We start from the raw sequence: 14,025 nt of genomic DNA, 5'->3' as shown, positions 1-14,025 counted from the left end.
TAATTTAATTAAGTAATTAATGCTTGTCAAATCAAGGTATTTTATTTACATCAGGTTATATTTAAAAAGTTATATACATACTATTTATATGTTACCATAATATCAATGTATTGCATAAAGCCAATATATTTTAAATTTTAACACCAACTTGTGGTACCAATGATATTGTGTAATGTAAACACTTTGCAATTATGTTCCTGCACAAGAACCTATGGCTTAAAATCCTACTTAATTTTTTCAATGTAAATATTAACTGATCATTATTGACAAAAAAAGCAAAGACTGAGTGCTGCCCAACAATTCATCTTTATTAAACTGCAACAGCAGTGAAAGCAGGAAGCTGCCATGAACAACCCCCAAATCACATCCATATAAACTTGTTAACACATTTTTAAAGATAGCCTGCAGAAATAACTAAAAGAAAAAATTTAAAGCATTTGCAAATATTTCACAAAAAACTGACCTGAGCAGCAAAAAAATGAAAGTGCTTATGGATGATCCTGTCATCTCTTACATATAACATTTGTATTTATTACACAATTGAAAATTTAAACTAAAACAAAATTTAAACTAAATTAAGACTACCTGGAAAAAAAAGCAACCTGCTTTTATGAATAAACAGGTTTACACAAATATAACTTAATTTTTTTTAAACATTTCTACAGCTCCTGAAGTTTTAATAGCATAAGAGAGAAAGCAGCAAGCTGGTATGAATGACCTCAAGTCTTCACACGTTTAAAGAACTATATTATTTGACAACAATTTCAGCTTCTGTACAAGTATTTACCTGTACAAAATTTCAACTAAATTGAGCCTTAAATGACATTGTCACATAACTAATACCAAACACCTATGAATCTTAATCTTCCTTTTAAACATAGAAGCAGGAAATTAAGGTTGACTCAGAACATTTTGCTAAAAATCGTCAGTAAAAATGTCTTACAATATGATACAAAAAGGAAAAATCATCCTGCATTGCAGTCACATGAGGGGAAAGAAATAAAAACATAAGAATAGAAAGAGAGAGATCCTACATTTGGCAATAAAACCATTTCTGATTCTGATTTTGATTCTGATTAGTAATCCACATTTTACTGTTTTCCTTGTTGCAGATGTGGACACTGTATTGTTCACTCTTTGTGATTTTTTTAATGTTTAAGTCGTTTTTTGCTGTTTTTAGTTTGTTTTTGTCCTTTTGAGAGCTGACGCAGCCTCTGGGATGGGGCTTTGGGGGGAATAACAGGAGGAGAGAATCTGCAGAGAGGCGTGTGAGACTGCAACTCTGCTTCCTGGTCCCTACTCTGCATAATAAATTTGGCCAGATTTTTAGAAATGAGAGCTGCTCTTTTCAAATGGCTGAAGCACATTTTGAAATTATTTATAAAGCCCACATTGTTTTTTGGACACCACTTAGACAACCAGTGGTTTAAGGAACGCACGCGGCTAAAGTCCGTAGTCCAGCAAGGGAGAGGACCAGAGAAAGCTACATCGTCTGACATTCTTTTGGCAAAGTTACAGACTGATTCTATATTGACTTTAGTGACCTCTGATTGCGCTAACTGGGTGTCATTACTGCCAACGTGAATTATAATTTTATTGAATTTACGTTTACTCTTAGCAAGCAGTTTTAAATTTCCCTCAATGTCACCTGCTCTGGCCCTTGGAAGACAAATGACTCTGGTTGCTGGTGTCTCTAGCTTCACATGTCTCAGAGCAAAATCGCCAATTACCAGAGTGTGTTTGTGGCCGAGTGGGTAAAAATTGTTATTGTCTGTGTATTTCACACCTCTGTGTGGCTGTATATCACTCATTTTTACCTGTTTATTACCCCCATTCCCAGTTACTTCCATTGTGTCGATTCTAGCTCTTTTTTTGCTCTTCTCATCATTAATCTGTTCGCCCTTATGAGGGTGATCAACATCTGACCTGAGCATCAAAGGTTGTGGACATTTTTCAGTGGTTGGAGCTTCAGCAGTGGGCACCGCGTTGGTGTTGTGTAAAGCTTCTGCAGCACTGGAATTCTCCACTGGAAATTTAAATCAAAACAGTCATGAAATCACTTTAAACTGTCATTCTGACAGTACACCAGTCAGTTTCTTATAATGTTTTCAATCTTACATTTCTTTTTCCTGTAGAACAGAAGATAAGCACCGCTAGATCTAGGGAGAGCAATGGGAAAAGAAGGTAAGGTCATTTACCAAGGTCAGTTATTTAGAAAGTCTTTGGTGGGAAATAAACTACAGATAAAAACGTACATCTTAACATTGTCCAGCTGGTGTGGTCTGAACTGAAGGTGTTAATGAAAAGAACAGAAAGTTGATCAGTTACAGGCTATATAGTTTTTCCATCAAGCACAGAAGTACATAAATTTGTGTTAATGTTTTAATGCTTTGGGAACAGCAACACTAAAGCAAAGCGATCAGACTTACCGGTTTTACATTGTTATCATTGAAAATGAACCATTTGTCCTCATCCTGAGATTTGATTGTTACTGTGTAATGTCCAGATATCAGCTCACCAGAGTGCTCCAGAAATGCATACAGCTCATAGATCTGATTCTGCAGTTGAAAATAGAAAACAAAAAATCAGTATCATGAATGAGGAAATAAAATGTTGTGGTGAAAGCCTTAATAAATTGCAAAAAGTTTATTCTGTTTATCTGGACGTATCATTTTCAGTGGGAGAAAATGTCACTCATCCAAGTGACTTCTTCAGTTTCAGCAGACTGCAAGTTTCCCTAACTGTATATATAGTACATTTGAACGGAATCAACCTTTTGGGTTGTGGTGAAACAATAAATATTCAGTCCATTAATATCCATCAATCTAACCAGTTGGAGGCTAGATGTTGCTGCCACTAATGTTCACAGTGGAGCATCCGATGATTAGTAGCCCTGACTCCAGGCCACCCTGTCCTAACACAATATGGAGTTCTTGGTCCCAACCTAAACAAAGTTTAATCTGTTCCACCTGCTTCTAGACTTCACCTAGTGTATGAGGCAAGGCCAGAGACTTAAAGTAAAAAAAAAAAACCTTTATACCATGGGTGGCAGATTTTACATTTTCTGTCTAACCAGCCCATGAGCAAAGCAAGGTTTTGTATAGCAGTCCCTCGCCAACCCTCTTGGGCCATAACTTGCATTGACAAAGGCAATCTAAAGTTGTGTGAAATGATTGCCCTCTTCTTGATTTCCTATTTTTTGCACGTCAAAAAAACACTTGTCACGCTTAAATGTTTCAGCTCGTCGAAGAAATTATTAAAGAATAAAAAATATTAGACAAGGATAACACAAATAAGAGAAAATTATTTGAGTAATTGAGTAAAAGGAAAAGGTTGCTATAAAGCCATTTTTAAAACTGTGCGATCCAAGAGGTCACAAAAGACCGCAAAACAACATGGCCATACTTAAGGTTAGTATTCATGACTCCACCATAAAAAAAGAGACTGGGCAAAAACGGCCTGCATGGTAGAATTCCAAGACAAAACTACTGCTGAGCAAAAAGAACATAAAGGCTCATCTCAGCTTTCCCAGATAACATCTTGATGATCCCCAAGACTTTTGGGAAAATACTCTGTGAACTAACAAAAAAAAAAAGTGAACTTTTTGGAAGGTATGTGTCTCATTATATCTGGCGTAAAAGTAACACACTCTGGGGGAGGTGTGGTCCCGGGCGTGGCTGCAGGGGAGGAGTGGTGTGGTGAGCTCAACGGGGCGGTGCTGGAGATGCAGGTGAGAACAGCTGATGGCGTTTTGGACTGATGATGGTTTCCTTCCCTTTTATAGTGAGACGGGAGAGGAGCGGAGGGCAGCGGGAAATCAGCTGAGACCGACAGCTGTCAGACTGTGGTCGGTCATAACACAGGTAACTATAAATAAATGTGGCATCTGGAGACAAAGACCTATGCGTGTGTGTACCTGTGTGTAGTGCATTTCACAAGTGGTGCCCAAACCCAGCCGACGTGGGGATGTCTGACCCACAGGCTGCGCCGCCCGCCCAGCCTTTGCAGTTCCTGGTGCAAATGCTGGCGGAGATGGCGAAGATAAGCCAAGGCCAGCGAGCTCACCTGGCTAAGCTGCAGGAGCAGACGGACCAGCAGACCCAGGTTCTGGAGTGGCTGGTTGGAGCCGCTGCTCCGCCGAAGCCCCCCCCCCGCTGTCGGTGGCGATGCCCCGGATGGGTGACGGGGACGACCCCCAGGTTTTCCTGGAGACTTTTCGTGCCACGGCGGAGGCCTGCCAGTGGCCGCAGGTGGAGTGGGCTCCGCGTTTGCTTCCTCTGCTGTCGGTGGAGGCTCAGTCGGCGGCCCTGAGTCTGCCGCCGACCTCGAGGGGCAGCTTCCAGCACGTGAGCCAGGCAGTAGTGAACAGGATGGGACTCACCCCTGAGGATCATCGCCGGCGGTTCCGGGCCTGTCAGCTGGCCGCGGAGGATCGGCCGTTTGCTTGGGCCCGGAAGCTGCACAACGCAGTGGTGCGCTGGCTGCAGCCGGGATCGTCAGAGGGAGAGAAGCTGCTGGTGGACAAGGTGGTGCTGGAGCAGTTCGTGGAGGGGTTTCCTGCGGAGACGGCGAGATGGGTCCGGTGCCACTGTCCTGCGAGTCTGGAGGTTGCGGTAACGTTGGCAGAGGACCACCTTGCCGCTAGAGTGGGGGAGCCCGGGGACGGCGGCCGGAGACCGAGCAAACAAGCCCCAGTGCCGGCACCAAGGAGCCGGGTACCTGCGCCAGGGCAGGCAGAGCAGGCGCCGGCGCTGAGCCCCACTAATCGGTTTGCTTCGTTTGTGCCTTCCCAGGGATCAGAAATGAGCAGTGCCGCCCCTGAGCCACGGAGAGCAGCACAGACGCCGGGGCAGGAGTGCTGGAAGTGCGGGTAACCGGGACACCTGAGGAGGAACTGTCCTCTGATGGAAGTGGGGCAGGTGTTCCACGTCGCCGGTGCCCCATCACCCTCTCCCGGTCCAGGAGGGACATACAGCATTCCGGTAAGGACTCGAGGGGGTATACGCCATGCTTTGGTGGACACGGGCTGTACGCAGACCCTCGTGCAACAAAGCTCGGTTCGCCCCGGGGCATTGCTGGAGGCAGAATGGGTGGAGGTGAAGTGTGTTCATGGTTATGTTCACAGGTATCCCATAGTGCCGCTGTTATTAAAGTATAAGGGCAAAACGCATAGAGTAACGGCTGCGGTTAGCCCGCGCCTGTCGCATCCCCTAATTCTGGCCACGAATTGGCAGGGGTTTCATCATCTGTTAGGGCAGATGCGATCACGACCGTTAGTAGCGTGTAGTTTCTGCGCGGCGCTCAGCGGTGACGTGGGGTCGTCCGACACTGACTCCGGGGCGGAGGAGACGGCGAGTCCTTCATGGGAGGCCCTGCCGGCTCCGGAAATGTCCCCCACGGGTGATTTCCCACTGGAGCAGTCTCGTGATGACACCCTACGCTCAGCCTTTGACCAGGTGATTGAGATTGATGGTCACGTGGTGCGCCCTGAAGCCGTGCGGACCTACCTGCGCTTCATTTTATTAAAAGATAGGTTATATCGAGTGAGTCGTGACACTCGCACGGAGGAGACACACACCCAGTTGTTGGTGCCGCAGGCTCCCACTCATAGAGGTCCCGTTTGAGCGCATTGGCATGGACCTCATCGGGCCATTTCATCGGAGTGCACGCGGCTACCGCTTTGTATTAGTCCTGGTGGATTATGCAACGCGGTACCCAGAAGCAGTCCCGCTGTGCAACATCTCTGTAAAGAGTGTAGCGCAGGCACTGTTTCAGGTCATCTCCCGAGTCGGAATCCCGAAAGAGATACTGACTGACTAGGACATGTCGTTCATGTCTCTCACACTGCGGGAACTGTACGAATTACTGGGCATTAAATCTATTCGGACCAGCGTCTACCACCCTCAGACGGATGGGCTGGTGGAGCGGCTGAATAAGACTTTAAAGTCTATGATTCGTAAGTTCATTACAGAAGATGAACGCAACTGGGATCGCTGGCTAGACCCTCTGTTATTTGCAGTGCGGGAGGTGCCCCAGGCCTCCACGGGATTTTCTCCCTTTGAACTGCTGTTCGGCAGGAAGCCGGGTGGGGTGCTTGACCTGATTAAAGAAAGCTGTGAGGAAGGTCCGAGCCCCGCCAAGAATGAGATTCAGTACGTGTTGGACCTGAGAGCGAAACTCCACACTTTGGGGAGGTTGTCACAGGAGAATTTGCTCCAGGCTCAGCAACATCAGCAACGCCTGTATGACAGAGGGGCTAGACTCAGGCAATTTTCACCAGGAGAAAAAGTGCTTGTATTACTCCCTTCTTCTAGCTCAAAGTTGCTCGCCAAGTGGCAAGGACCCTTTGTGGTCACACGGCGAGTTTGGGACGTTGACTATGAGGTCGCTCGGTCGGACAGGGGAGGGGCCACGCAGATTTATCACCTCAAGCTCCTTAAAGGGTGAAGAGAGGCTGAAACCGCTTCTCTGGTAAGCCTGGTTAAGGAGAGAGATGAGTTGGGGCCGGAGGTATCAAATTCCATCATCCGATGACCATCTCACACAGGCCCAGAGAGCGGACGTTGTCACGTTACAACAGCGTTTTGCTGATGTGTTCTCCCCCCTGCCCGGCTGAACGTCTCTCATTGAGCATCATTTTGAAACGCAGCCTGGCGTGACGGTGCGTTCACGGCCCTACAGGCTTCCTGAGCATAAACCGTTCAGAGGGAATTGGCTGAAATGCTGAAAATGGGAGTGATAGAAGAGTCGCACAGCGCCTGGTGTAGCCCCATCGTTCTTGTGGTGAAGAAGGATGGGTCTATACGGTTCTGTGTTGACTATTGCAAGGTGAATGAAGTGTCACACTTTGATGCTTATCCCATGCCCCGGGTCGACGAGCTCCCGGATCGGTTGGGCACGGCCCGTTTTTTCACGACACTGGATTTAATCAAGGGCTACTGGCAGATTCCCTTGTCTGCCGAGTCCAAGGAGAAAACGGCCTTCTCCACTCTGTACGGTTTGTACCAATTCGTTACGCTTCCGTTCGGCTTGTTCAGAGCCCCTGCCACCTTTCAGCGCCTCATGGACCGGGTGCTGCGTCCGCATGTTGCATATGCTGCTGCCTACCTGGATGACGTGATCATCCACAGTGGCACCTGGGCGGAGCATGTGCAGCGGGTGGCCGCGGTCCTGGAGTCCCTGAGGAGGGCGGGGCTCACGGCCAACCCGAAGAAGTGTGCGGTTGGACGGAGGGAGATGCAGTATCCTGGGGACCACTTGGGGGGCAGGCAGGTGCGTCCACAGGTGGAGAAGACGGCAGCTATCGCATCCTGCCCGTGCCCCAAGACTAAAAAGGAGGTGAGACGGTTTCTGGGGCTGGCAGGTTACTACCGCCGTTTCGTGCCGGGGTTTGCGCAGCTGACCAGCCCCTTGACCGATCTCACCCAACAGGGTGTTCCGACTCCCTTCGCTATTACCTCCTGGGGCGCTCATTCACCCTCTGCTCAGACCACGCCCCGCTGCAGTGGCTCCACCGCATGAAGGATGGCAACGCTGGATCACCCGGTGGTATCTGGCTTTACAGCCCTTTAAGTTCAAGGTGGTCCATAGGCCGGGGGCGCAGATGGCTGTGGCCGATTTCCTCTCTCGCTAGCGGGGGTGGGGTGGGGTGGGGGGGGGGAGTAGGTACGGCCGGATGGGTCCCCGGCCTCAGTCGGGCGGTGGGGGTGTGTGGCGGAGGTTTGGTCCCGGGCGCGGCTGCACGGGAGGAGTGGTGTGGTGAGCTCAACGGGGCGGTGCTGGAGACGCAGGTGAGAACAGCTGATGGCGTTTTGGACTGATGATGGTTTCCTTCCCTTTTATAGTGAGACGGGAGAGGTGCGGAGGGGAGCGGGAAATCGGCTGAGACCGACAGCTGTCAGACTGTAGTCGGTCATAACACAGGAAACTATAAATAAACGTAGCATCTGGAGACAAAGACCTGTGCGTGTGTGTACCTGTGTGTAGTGCATTTCACACACACTATTTCAGAAAAGAACATTATACCAACAGTAACATATAATGGTGGTAGTGTGGGGCTGGTTTGCTGCCTCAGGACCTGAAAGACTTCCTGTGGTAAATGGAACCATGAATTAAGCTGTTACCAAAACATCTTGAGAAGGAATGTCCAGCCATCAGTTAGTGACCTTAAGTTGAAGTGTACTAAGGCTCTTCAGAAGGACAATGATCCAAAACGCACCAGCCAGTCCACCCCTGAATAGCTTAATAAAAATCAAAATGAAGACTTTGGAATGGCCAAGTCAAAGTCTTGACCTGAATCCAGTTGAGATGCTGTGGCATGACCTTAAAAAGGCAGAAAACTCTCCAGTGTGACTTAGTTACAACATTTCTGCAAAGATTGATTGCGAGTTATTGCAAAGACTTGATTGCATTTATTGCTACTAACGGTGGCCCAACCAGTTGTTAAATTTAGGCGTAATCCCTTTTTCACACAGGGCCACGTAGGTTTGGATCCACCCCACTAAAAATATACACCTTCAAATCAGTCTTTTAAATTGTATCCTAAAACTTACTATTTTAGTCAGGCTTTTGATTCAAAATAGTTGGTTATTTCGTGGCTAATTATGCTGTTTACCCATATTGTTTCTTGTCCTCCTTTTAACTGTTTTATTTTAATTGTCCTATGCTATTGCTCTGACCCACTCTGAAGCACTTTGGTCAACTTTGTTGTATTATTATGTGCTAAAGAAATAAATTTTGATTTCATTTCATTTCATTTAAAAACTGCATTTTGTCTTTTCTTGTGTTGTCTTTGTCTAATATTTAAATTAGTTTGATCTGACTACATGTGACAAACATACAAAAAAAGAGAAAGAAAATAAGGAAATTGGAAAACACTTTTTCACACGACTGATATTCTAATAACCAGATCCCGATGATCATATTAAAAGTGGTGGTAAATCAAACCAGCCCATCAGCTCAAAAGTGCAGGCAAAATGTTCAATAATCAGATTACCAGTCCAGCCCTGGTCCTATGACTGCAGCGTTTTCCCTCCAATAGCACCTTCATGGTTGGTCCATTAGCTACTAAGATGGTTACTGGGTGAGCCCCAAGCCTCTCTCCCAGTAACCATTGTAGTCAGTGGTGTCACCCAGTGCAGGAGCACTTTCCCTGAACAGTGTAAAGCAAGTTGAAGGGTAATGACAGGAAACTACAGCACTGTCTCTTGCAGACATCCACTTTGTGTTCCTGTTTCTGTTCTCTCCCTGAGTTTGCTTCTCTACCCAGTCCTATGTAGGCCTTCTTAATCATTACACCTGCAGCTCTACACCACAAGTGCCGATTGACCCTTGGCAGCCTGTCCCCCAGCAGCACATTAGCTCTTTTAGCCTTTTATAAGACTACCTAATTGTATAAATGAGCCAATCTTGAGTCTTTAAAGCATGCAGCCTGGCAGAATATCCCATTAAACAGAAAAACAGTTAAAAATGAACAAAATGAATAAAGCTCTAAAACAAATAAAACATAAATTATACAAAAACATTTAAAATACAATGAGAAATTAAAAAAATGAAAATTACATCAATTGAATATTCTGTCTTGTGACATACCTTTATTTGTAGGATGTCAGGAATCCTCACTTTACAATTTATTTTAACATAGCGCCTGCAACTGTGGTCAAACTTATATCTCTTCAACAGCAGAGTCAGAACTTCTGGATCATGGCTCATTCCCGTTTCCTAATTAATGCAGATGCACCAAAATAAAGATGAATAATTATCAGAACCTACATAAAAATATAATGTTTATATGACATGTTTCAAAATTATTCAGTTTTAAAAAGGGAAACTGTTTCTGTGGAAAACAAAACAAAATAAAGCCCCAAAATGACACTAAATATTGGTGACTGTCAAACCTTGAGTTGCTGAGCAGCTGAACAGGGGACTATGTTTACATACAGTTCAAATGTAATTCAAAGTTTTGTTTAAGATTCCTTTATTTACTTATTGATTGATTGATTGATTTTGTCAAACACTATTTTTCTGTACAGAACACAAGAGATCGGAATAGAGATATAAAAAGATTTAAAAAAAATAGATGGCCAGGACAAATTTTCCCTGGCATGGTCTCAATGTCTACCACCTGCTGACAATCCTACACCCAAGGCTCATTATCTGGCAGTCTGCTGGCCACTGTTTAAGATGGTGGTTCAGAGTTTCTCATCGCTGGACTGTTGTATTGACACACATTAGTGTAACCCTGGCCGTAGCAATCTCTTGTGTTTTCCCAGTGATTTTCTTGGTTTTAATTATTCCCCCATCTGTCTGTATATAGATTTCCCTGAACCTGTTCCTGAGCTTTTCCTCCACCGCAGGAGTTACTTTTTAACTCCATCCATCCATCAATCTATCCACTTGAACAATAAAAAAAAAACACACACACACCCACTGAACTGGCATTATTAGCCATTACCACCAGTGTGCATATCACCTTAAATCCAATGCCTTTGGGCATAAATCATGTATTTCTTAGTAACTCACTATTTCAGCATCAGCTTTTTTTCCACACTGATGACAGTACAGCTGGTTTTCTCCACAAATGTCTACTTTTTTGAAAAAATCAATAACTCCTTTCTCCTGGAAAAAGAAGAAAAAATTATGTCACTTGAACACACTTCTAATCAGCACAGGCCCCTGGGACATTTCCTTTACTGCAACATATTACAATGCTCAACACATTGTGTTCTATTTTATATTTTAAAAGATCAAAATCGTTATAATAAAATGCTTAACTTGGCATCTGCTATGTAAGTGGCCTATTTATACAACTCAATAACAAATAAAATCACATTTCAGAGTTTACAGTGGGTTCCTTACCACACTATAGTCTTGATTGTCTTGCTCCATTTTAAGAGGCAGACTCCAGAATGGGTCTCTGGTGTGTGTGGTGTGTTTTAAATGCTTACATCTATTCTGATGAGTAAGCTCTCCTTTAAATATCTAAATGTTCAAAAAATACAGAGACATCTGATAAGCCCGAAATAAAGTTATATAAATGTACAGGGATCATCTTAAAACAACATCTACAGGATAATGAAATTACCTGTGAAGCCTCAGGTCCCGTCTGTCTTAAAATCTTCTCCAAGTACTCAGCAGCATCACATTGTTCATTTACTGAGATTGTGAGGAGAAAGAAAAACATAATGTATGTAGTTCCTGTACAGCTGGGTTTTCAGGTTTGGTTTAACTCATTCTTGATCAGTCCAAAGCAGAAAGACATAAAATTTAAATTCTTAAAGTGGCTATGACAAAACATCATATCAAGTTACCACTAACTCGATAAGATGTTTTGTTCACGAAGTGTAATTTTACATTCTCAAGTTTCCTTAGACTTGATAACAGATACTGCACCTCTGATGTTCAGTTTTTTTATGATCCGACATGTGTCTCCTTTAGAACTCGCTAAGGTGGTAAATAGGTCTCCAAGAAGTGGATCAATATATTCATTGTCACAGTTTGCAGAGTATCTATTTAAAAATAAATAAATTAAACATAACAAATACAAAACATAGAGCTTTTCTTTTCCTTTTTTTAAAATATAAAATTCTGTAACAGACCTTTGCACTGCTTCTCTGAAGTCTAAGGTCATGAACAACACCTGCAGAACACTGTTCAAGTAACATGTTGCTCCTTGGTTTACTAACCCATGGAATCTTTTGTCTGTTGGAGAGTGATAATAAGTATCACACGTAGTTTTATCTTTTTGGATCAAATGCTGGCTTTGCAGATACAGCTGTGCGTCTTACCAGAACGGTTAACGCCATCCATTGTGGCTCCTTTGATGTGCTAAAAAATATCACCCCATTACATACAGCCTACTTTAAACTACAAAAGATTTTTAAAAAAAAGTCATGATCTGATTATAAAATTAAAGGTAGACAAAAAGAAACAAAATTAATATACCTCTAGTTTTTAGAATCAGGCGGTGTCGTTGACAGACCTTCCTGCTGTTTAACCGAAATTCTGCTTATTTCAAACCTTGCAGCAACTCACTTTCTCTTTCGCTGGACGCCACACCTACGGCTGCATTCATAAGAAATTGTCACTACGCACGCGTTTTCAGCTTTCTGCCGTCACGTAGCTCTTATATCCGGATATTTAACTCTCCTGCTCTCATCTTTACACCTGTAGATCCTTCTTGTTTGTCTTCATAGTTTCGACGTAAAATATATTTTGACACCTGTTACAGTGACCTCCTGGACGGTTTCCTTCCATAAAGTTTATATTCAAATCAAGAATAGCTGAAAACATAGTGAGAGCCTTGTTGCTGCATTTTAATCAAAGAGCCACTGAAGTGAGCAAGTTTTCAGCAGAGAACATAGAAATAAAGCGTCAACAATATTATCTTTGATAAAACCGTAAACGTTATTGATTTGTCAGAGCCACCTTCATCATTCACCTCTGTGTACTTCCTGTTTTACTTTGCCCGTCTCCCGTCAGTGTAGAGTTCACTCCTGCCGTGTCTTGTTATGATTATCAGTGTCACCTGTGTTCCCCGTGTGCTCCCACTTCCCTCGTTAACCCTCTGCGTATTTATGTCTGCGTCTCCCTCAGTTCTGTGTCGCGTTCTCCCTCATGCTGTGTGTCAGTCTCCCGGTGTTTCTTGGTGAGCTTTATATTTAGTTTTTCCCAGTTTAGTTTTGTAGTACTCGTGATCTGTCTTTCCAGCGATAAAGCTGTGCTCTCTGAGTTTATTCCCCGTGAGTTTGAGTTTGGGTCCTCTCCTGCCTGCCACACAGCCGAATCATGACACATTTATCTTTGATAAAACCGTAAACGTTATTGATTTGTCAGAGCCACCTTCATCATTCATTTTCATTACATTTGCTGTACAGAGACATCAGACGAAGTAGTTTTTGTTTCTGTGAAAAATTATTTATTTTTCGACTTTTCATTTTAGTCATCAAGGAATTAACATTGCAATAAAAGTCAATGGATATCTCAGATACGATGTATATTGGATATATTTGGATTTTATTGAGATCAGCATGTCTGTGTACGGAGTAAAATATATTCCGTTTTAGAGACACTTTATTCATGAACAGTAAACACACATTGCCACGATGGTTGTGATCTTTATACAGCTCCGTCAGGCTGCCAGTCCTCCTTGAACCCGCACCACCAGTTGGATAACAGACAGGTGCAGAATTCCATATGAAGACAGACGGACGGTGTCCCCCTCCAGCCGCTGGTTTGCGAAGATCATCTGTAGATCATCTGTACAACCGCAGCGTCACAATCAAAATCAAAATGTTTGGTTATTTTAGTCGAAAGATAAACGTTATTCAAACGCGTGGTATAAGTACAATTTTACATGACTTTATCTACAGTCTGTTGTTGTGTTCAGCAGCGTGCACACAACTGCAAAGATACAGCCGAACTCTGCATTTCGCCCCCGTGTTTACTCTACCTGTGCTGTCGGGAAACTTCTCAGCTACTTTCTTCCTCAGCTGTAGCACGGTCATTTTCATCATCTTCTCCTCCGTGTCGCAGAGGTCAATTATCTTCATCTCGCCTTCAATCCCAAAAACCTTGACCTGGTAGACTTCACCCATGGTTTGTGTTTTTTGTGGGGTGTTTTTCGGGAGAGGTCAAAACGAGTCATGTGCACTTAACTCTGAACAACAGCTGAAGCTCTTTTTATTATTCACCCGCCACCAAATGGGTTTCGCTTTCGCTTTTCATCAGAATCATGTTAAGTACGATTTCTAGTTTGTAATCATGCTTGATAATGGTCAAGCACGATCAGTCTGCTTTTATTCTGTTTGTTTTATTGATATTGAAATCAATATTGAGAGTCTATTAGATCAACACAACTAAAAGACGATTGTGTTGATCACACAATGAACATATAACTTTGATTTCCCTAAAATGCAAAAACAAGACCTGGGAGCCCAAGTGCTAGGCTAATGAGAGTGTATTCAGCTATATCAGGACGGATGTTTGCAGTTCTCTCGTCGACTCTGTTGTTTGTTTGGTGTCAGG

At 43.9% G+C, this 14,025-nt stretch overlaps 1 protein-coding gene and 1 long non-coding RNA gene across 4 annotated transcripts; both read right to left on the bottom strand.

The window, feature by feature from the left end:
- Positions 1-295: 295 nt before the first annotated feature.
- Positions 296-12,264, bottom strand: LOC146580162 (ubiquitin carboxyl-terminal hydrolase 47-like). 3 transcript variants are annotated; one of them, XM_085266727.1, is made up of 12 exons: positions 11,944-12,264; positions 11,787-11,826; positions 11,598-11,700; positions 11,392-11,507; positions 11,084-11,154; positions 10,858-10,980; positions 10,522-10,617; positions 9,592-9,720; positions 2,430-2,558; positions 2,256-2,287; positions 2,119-2,159; positions 296-2,026 (listed from the first exon to the last, which is right to left on the bottom strand). In XM_085266727.1, the coding sequence occupies exons 2-12, from the start codon at positions 11,806-11,808 to the stop codon at positions 1,149-1,151; spliced, it is 1,740 nt and encodes a 579-aa protein (XP_085122853.1). In that variant the 5' UTR covers positions 11,809-11,826; positions 11,944-12,264; the 3' UTR covers positions 296-1,148. The 3 variants fall into 3 exon arrangements, with proteins under 3 accessions (XP_085122853.1, XP_085122854.1, XP_085122852.1); XM_085266728.1 differs by lacking the exon at positions 11,392-11,507 and having other exon boundaries at positions 11,685-11,700; positions 11,944-12,262; XM_085266726.1 differs by having other exon boundaries at positions 11,392-11,700; positions 11,944-12,259.
- A 641-nt stretch (positions 12,265-12,905) lies between these two features.
- On the bottom strand, positions 12,906-13,706 carry LOC146580161 (uncharacterized). The gene is made up of 2 exons (XR_014891216.1): positions 13,451-13,706; positions 12,906-13,257 (listed from the first exon to the last, which is right to left on the bottom strand). It is a non-coding gene; the product is annotated as an uncharacterized LOC146580161 (long non-coding RNA).
- Positions 13,707-14,025: the final 319 nt, after the last annotated feature.

Source organism: Mchenga conophoros, linkage group LG3 (genome assembly GCF_057382185.1).
Source record: "Mchenga conophoros isolate Kocher_MC1m ecotype Shallow Benthic linkage group LG3, M_conophoros_male_GT1.1, whole genome shotgun sequence".
Classification (NCBI taxonomy): Eukaryota; Metazoa; Chordata; class Actinopteri; order Cichliformes; family Cichlidae; genus Mchenga; species Mchenga conophoros.
The sequence above is the reverse complement of the archived record's forward strand: the minus strand, read 5'-3'. Positions and strand labels throughout refer to the sequence as shown.

What these genes read in the sequence shown, in the direction of transcription:
- LOC146580162 (XM_085266726.1), bottom strand. Translation starts at nt 11,808, where the DNA reads ATGGATGGCGTTAACCGTTCTG. An exon ending in AAAAAGCTGATGCTGAAATA is followed by an intron (nt 9,721 to 10,521) that starts GTGAGTTACTAA and finishes TGCATTAATTAG; the next exon opens with GAAACGGGAATGAGCCATGA. An exon ending in CTGACATCCTACAAATAAAG is followed by an intron (nt 2,559 to 9,591) that starts GTATGTCACAAG and finishes TTTCAACTGCAG; the next exon opens with AATCAGATCTATGAGCTGTA.